This window comes from Aethalodelphis obliquidens, unplaced genomic scaffold (assembly GCF_003676395.1).
Source record: "Aethalodelphis obliquidens isolate GAN/ISIS:26980383/991018 unplaced genomic scaffold, ASM367639v1 scaffold19, whole genome shotgun sequence".
In the NCBI taxonomy this organism is placed as follows: domain Eukaryota; kingdom Metazoa; phylum Chordata; class Mammalia; order Artiodactyla; family Delphinidae; genus Aethalodelphis; species Aethalodelphis obliquidens.
Window position 1 is genome coordinate 25196945 of NW_020837963.1, and position 6915 is coordinate 25203859.

General features: G+C 45.3%; 1 protein-coding gene across 2 annotated transcripts in view; it reads right to left on the reverse strand.

The window, feature by feature from the left end:
• Positions 1 to 881: 881 nt before the first annotated feature.
• The window catches only part of FBXO15 (F-box protein 15), a 34666-nt gene continuing 28632 nt past the window's right edge, over positions 882 to 6915 (reverse strand). For both annotated transcript variants that reach the window (XM_027118757.1, XM_027118756.1), the window contains 2 exons: positions 2729 to 2853; positions 882 to 1262 (listed from right to left, as the gene is read on the reverse strand). In XM_027118757.1, the coding sequence (XP_026974558.1) occupies positions 993 to 1262; positions 2729 to 2853 (395 nt within the window). In that variant the 3' untranslated portion in view covers positions 882 to 992. The remainder of the gene's footprint in view (positions 1263 to 2728; positions 2854 to 6915) is intronic.

Consider the following 6915-nt stretch of genomic DNA (forward strand, 5'->3'; position numbering starts at 1 on the left):
GGGATCCTTTTTACTCTCACGTTTCTTTGGTTGAGAACCTTTTCTTTTATTGCTGTCTTCAAGCTCTTTATTCTACACACAAACACCTCTCAAGAGAAAACTGATATTTCAATAAGAGAAGAAGAGAGATAGAGGGGGGTGGAGTTTAATCGTGTATGCCCCTGTGGGAGCAACACGGCATTTCAACGATCACTTCTGAGAACAACTTTAAGTGGGAGATAAAAATATGACAGAAAAAGATAATCGATACAATCTCAAACAAATTTAGAACCAGATCCCTGAAACACGTGATTAGGTGGATGTGACCTCCATTTGAACCCCAGGTGTCTCCGGATCCTCCGAAAGCACTTCTGCAGAGGGAGCGTCCTTCCCTCCCTGTCCCACGGATGCAGAGCTGGGTGTCTGAACTGCATGTGCGTCACGCTTCGCTCTTCTAAGGGATAACAACGTCCTCTGATGGTTACAGGTGCATCTTTCCTTGTGAAGCAGGTCACCTGTCTATTTTACTTTGCTTTATTGAACACTACTGTGGCTGTTAAATGCCATGAATACAGCACTTTCTAATTTTAATGAATACCATGAAGTTCACATTGAAATGTATTTCTTTATTTGGGGCTCTAACCAATAAAGAAAAAACCCTACGTATACAACACACACACAGGCGCACACACACACCCTCAAGAGAAAACTGATCTGTTTTCAGTCTGATCCGTTTTCTTGTTTTTTTAAAGTGTAAGTGCAGAAGAGAAGCAAGTATCTTTTTTCTTTTACATGAATTTCCACTGTGATGTGCTATTTTCACGGTTTTAAAATTTAACTTAATCTTCTAACCTTAACTTTAAAATGACTCAGAAATCATGATTTCTAGTGTGAAATAAGAGGACATCGAACAGACTACTGCTTTATTTTAACTTCCAACAAACACCAAGAACAAAACCAGTCAGTCCAAAAGAAACAAACAGCAACAATAATTTGCCGCCTACTGCTAATGCTCAGTATTTGGTCCCAAACCAGTGGTTTATCTTTGCCACCCGCAGGTAGAGCGCCAGGCTGACGATAAAGTACTCTCCCGTCTCCTCGATCCACACCAGCTCCAAGTGCACCCTTCCCTCCGCGTCTGCGTAGTCCACACGGTACGTCTCCCCCAAGAAAGCAGGGCCGTCAGAGGGCCCGGGAGAGGGTCTCATGCACACCGGGGAACTGAAACACCAGAAGGGTTTCCCATATTCTTCCAAAAGAGTTAAGTCCATTACAGAGCAACTCTACAAAATAAACACAGATGTTCGTAAGTGTGAGGATAAAATGGCCAATTAGACCTGACTTAATAAATGTAGATGGAGCCTCGTCATGAAGGATTAAGTGAAAGAGGAGGGAGAAGAGGGAAGAGAACAAAATTACAGGAAGCAGGAACAGCATGTGACAAGCATGTGACAGTCCTCTGCACGGGGTGTGGCGGGGAGGTGGGGAGGGCGGCCAGGTCAGCTCTGGCCATCACTGAACTGCTGCGCCTGCGCGTAGCAACCGGCACCAACAAACGCAGAGACTGCCTTTCCAATGGTCAGAGCTGGGATAAAGCTTTGTTTCCTGTACGATTACAACGCTTCCCTTCCCACCCCACAGTGGGAACTGAATATCTGCTTCTCGATTACCAAGGAACACAAAACAAATTATATTATTTTTATATTATGCTGACCCTTTAAGTCTGCCATGTTGATATTTTGCCTTTCTAGGTCCTCAAGGTCCATTGTGACTTCAACATTTTAGCACGTGTTTTTGTAAGACTCATCTAAATCCACTTTAAAAAGTCAGGTCTGTGCTCCTGAAGACATGAAATAATATTCCTTTGTATGCGATAAATCTTTACCAAGGTTTAAACAACTGTTCACAAATAAACAGAATAAAACATCTCAGTATATCAAATAGCAAGAGGATCAAGAGAGAATCCTTAATGACACTGAAGTGCTTGCTTTTCACGCTCAACAACAACGCTGCTCTTGGCCTCAGCCACCACCCCTAGTCACTGTCACAAGGCATCCATGCTTGTAGGCAGAATTAAGCCAGCTTAACTGGGGCCCTCTGCATCCACAGCAGATGCATCCTGTGGAAATCCTGTTCGTCCCACAACACACAGATGGAGAGGAGTGACAACCAGGGCACCCACAGGCACAGGGATCACAGGAGAAGCGAGACTGCGTGAGAACCCTCCTCGCCGCCCCCCCGCCAGTCCCCGGCCACCACATCCTCCCTCCCCTCCGTGTGGCTGGTTTGTGATAGAGGTAAAAACTGATTTAACTGTTCAAGGAAAAATCTGTATGCTGGAACTTATAACTGCAATAAACTTTAAGTTGGTGTCCTAAGATGTAATTGAGAAGTAATTAAGATGTTTCTGAGTAAATGTTACTTGCCTGGTCCAACCTATGGCTCCACTCTTTCTCCACAAAGCGAACAGCCAGAAGGACTTGGAGGGAACAGAGGCTGCAATCAACACCGCTCAGCAACGCACTGCGCGCCACCTACGCACCAACTCCACCATGCCCAGTGGAAAACAAAAGGCCCTCAATACACGTTGGATAAATCAATCAACTGATCGCCACTGGCTAAGAGGACGTGCACAAATCTTCAGACACCAGAACAATAAATCTAGGACTTTCAAAGCAGCATCATACATATACATCAACAGACACATTTATTATACAGAAACCAGGTACTTTAAGAAAAAAAAAATTACCTTTATACAGCCATCAAAAATATTAGTTTTCCAAGAAAGGCCAACTTTTCCAATAAGAGGTAGGTGTTCGGTGCTATTTTTAAAACTTATCACACTGAGCTTCATATATTCATTTTCAATGTATTCTGAAAAGATCAAAGATTTTTAAAATTACTATATGCCAACCAATGCAGGACAACAAGTCAAGATCCCTCAGATCTGCTGCTCTATAAAGGAAGCCTCGTGGAGCTAAGTACTGGGTTCAGGGGTGGAAGGAGACCCTGACACAGCTGACTCGGGCGTCTGGCTGAGGCGAGGGCACTACTATATCCACCTGCATTCCTGAGACAGAGAAATGAGCTTGTCTCAATGGTGAGACGGGGAGATGCCTGGGGTGGACAGGACAGCACCCTGTCACCGATGGGGAGACAGCTACGAGGCAAGGGTTCCACTGATTTGATTAAACAAACCGCTAGGAAAATGGGAAACCAGAGCCGTGGAACTTAAGAAAACCGAGGCCGGAAACTGCACAGGAAAAGGGCATTAAATGTGAGGGAGGGGAGAGACGTCCAGAGAAAGGAGGGGTGAGAGCCAGTGAACGTGGAATGCGGTCAGGGAAGGAGCCCAGCGCACGTCTTCGCAGGACTGTATGAACAAGCAGAAATCCCACCACATGCTGACCAAGAGCTGAGACCAGAGCCCTGCCCTCCCTGGACCAACGCAGAGCTGCCCGGGAGCAGCCTCGCCACCCAGGGCTGTCACGGCCCAGGTGCACGCACGCCTGGGGGCCTACAGGACGGCTGAGCCCCGTGCAACCACTTTAATGCGTCCTGCAAAGGGGAGCATCACCCGTGACGAGGTCACAGGCCTTCACTCGCACGCAAGCTTTCTTCAGAGGCAACACCTGATCAAGGGTGAGATGTGAGTCACACGCAGAGCAGAGAAAGGAGAGCAGAGAAAGGCACATGCTCTCTGACCCCATGCTGCTCATTTCATGGGACAAAATAAAACCAGAACCAAGCTGCCCTGGGAGCCAGAGCCCCGTTCTAGAAACTCTAGACGGTGTCCTCACGGAAGTGCGGCCAAAAGATCAGGACCAGGACACGAGCTCTGGGCGGGAGCCCCGCGAGGCGGCGCAGCTCCAGCCCTGGAAGGCCTCTTAGCCAGTCTGGTCCAAGGACAGAGGCTGCCCACATTCCCTCCTCTGCTGCTGAGTGCTCAGCGAGAACCGTGCAGCTCCTCAAGCGAGGCCTCGGAGAAGGCGAAGCAACGACATCCTGAACAGCAGATGGGGCTCTGCTCTGCCCTTGGTCACCACACAGCCACGTGCAGGACTGCCGGCTTGTCCTCAAGACATGGCAGAAAGTGGACCCCAAGGTACAGCAGCCAATAACAGCTCAACGGCAATTGTCTGAGTTGATAAACATGAAATCTCTGTAGGAAGCGAGGACTGTTGCTACTCTGTTATCACCAGACATCCTCCCTGTAGAACAGCGAGAACACTGTGGTATCTTAAAAGGTCAGAGCTCTTCCCACTGACCCTGTGTAACTGCTTGCTTCTCTAAGACAGAACAAGGTGAAGCTCTCTGTACATGTAAGCGATCTGCACACAGAATGCATATGTGAAGGTGAACGCAAATAAAACAGGTCATGTTTTTGAGTATTTACTGTACACCAAGCATATGTTACATACTTTGTGTACAGCAGCTTAAAAGAATACCTTAGAATAGCACTATTAATTAGACACTGCAATTCTCTGAGCTCACAGGTGAGAAAGCTATGCGCCGAGAGGTGAGCAGTGCCTTCCTTGCCCGAGGCCACGCAGTGGTCAGCGGAAGAAACGTGACCCAGACCTGTTCTGCGTCTGGAGTCCATGTTACAACAGATTAAAACAGATATGAACATGGGGACACATGATCACCCATTGGTTTCAATACTAGCTGAGAATGTATAACGTAGATCTAGATTCTCATGGAGTTTTGTTTTCATTTTACTGCCAATAGAGAAAAATCTAAGAATGCACAGACAGATGCGCTGGGGAACCGTTTATGGCTCCCAAAACTGTTGCTGATTTGCCCATGCTCACTACCTCCCGTTCCCAGCCCTCCCGTAACCAGGTCGTGAGTGGCCTGGCTCCTTCCCTGAGACGTGCCCCTGCTCACCTGGGTCAGAGTGAGCCGTGGGAGCAGGTAGAGAAGGGAAAACGCCTCTGACAGACGCAGGGGCAGAGGCCCAAGTCCTCGCAGAGTGGGCACGGGCAGCACTCTGGGGTCGACTACTAGGTGTGACAGGGCGATGTTTTCACAAGAGAAGCCACAGTGTGTCACACGTATACAAACGCAGAGTCTAGCTCTTCCAGAGAGACGGTGAACTACTGTATCCTTATACATTCCTGTGCTGCTTAAACCATTCAGAATAAATTCTGTTGTTGGAGACTCTAACTTTAACCTACCAATACGTAAGGCCATCCTCAAAACGCAGAGAAATACAATGCAAGGCTCACCACTCTTGGCTTCCCGCGACATGCACGCACAAGCACGGACTTCAGAGTCGTAAGGAGCTCGTTCCAAACCTGCCCAGGCATTTGCTAGAGGTATGACCATGGCCAAGCTCCAAGCCAAGCAAAATGAGACACAAATAGAGAGCACTTTATAAAGCTTTGTGATAGTGGAACAAGTAGTAAACAGTAACATTACAGGGTGAATTGTTATAAATGCCAGACTAAGGTTGCTAAGCACCTTAACGTATTATCTCAACCATAATACTCCCTCTGAAGAGCCAAGCCCACTGCCAAGCAGAAAGATGTACCATGTTCATGGAATGCAAGACTCAACACCGTTAAGGCATCCATTTACCCAAATTGATATACAGACTTAATACAATCCAAATCATAATCCCAGCAGGCATTTAATAAACAATTTACAAATAAATAATAAGATGTGACAGGCTGATTCACATGGAAATGCTAAAGACCTAAAACAGCCACACAATCTTGAAAAAAGAAAAATAAATGACTTCAAGACTTACTATAGAGCTAAAGCAATCAAGACAGTGTGGTATTACTACAAAGATACACAAACAGATCAACAATATAGAACAGACAGGTCCAGAAATAGACCAACACTTTTACAAGCAACTGATTTTTGATGAAGACATCAAAATAATTCAATGAGAAAAGAAAGCCCTTTCACAAATGGTGCAATAACAACTTGCTATTCATACGGGAAAATAACGTGAACCTCAACCCTTACCTCATACTTCACACAAAAATTAAATTAGGGATGGATCACAGACCTAAGTGTAAAAGCTAAAACCATAATCCAGCTGGAAGAAAGAACATCTCCATAACCTGGAGTAGGAAAAGTTTTTAAGACAGAAAAAAGAAAATACCATAAAACAAGAAAATAATAAATTAGATTTCATCAAAGTGAGAAACTTCTGATCACTAAAAGATACCACTAAGAAAATGAATAAGCAAGCCATAGACTGGAAAAAAATATTTTCAAAACATATATCTGACAAAGGACTGTTATTCAGAATATATAAAGAGCTTCTATGGTTGAGAAATAAAGAAACAAATACTGATTTAAAAAAAAAAAGAAAACACCACAAAAGGATTAAAGACACTTCAAAAAAAGATATGCAAATGAAGAATAAGCACGTGGAAAAGTACTCAGCACTATTGGCCATTAGGGAGAAACTACTGCTACCATACACCAGACGAGCTAAAATTTAAAAGACTAATAACATCAACGGTTGCCCAGGATACGGAGCAGCCAGAACACTCACACACAGATGACGGAGTGTGAAATGGTACAACAACTCTAAAAAGAAGTTTGGCAATTTCTAATACATAAAAATTTCTTATACATAAAAAAAAAAGACTGGCAACTTTTAATCCATAATTAAACCTGCTCTAATTCGACTTCCCAGTGCTAGGTATTTAGCCAAGAGAAATGAAAACATATGCTCACAAAAAAGACTTGCACAAGAAATCTATAGCAGCTTTATTCATAACAGCCCAAAACAAAAACAACCCTAATTCCCTCTCTATCAACAGGAAAACTGGTGAGCAAATTCTGGTATACTGGGCTTCCCTGGTGGCGCAGTGGTTGAGAGTCCCCCTGCCGATGCAGGGGACACGGGTTCATGCCCCGGTCCGGGAAGATCCCACGTGCCGCGGAGCGCCTGGGCCCGTGAGCCATGGC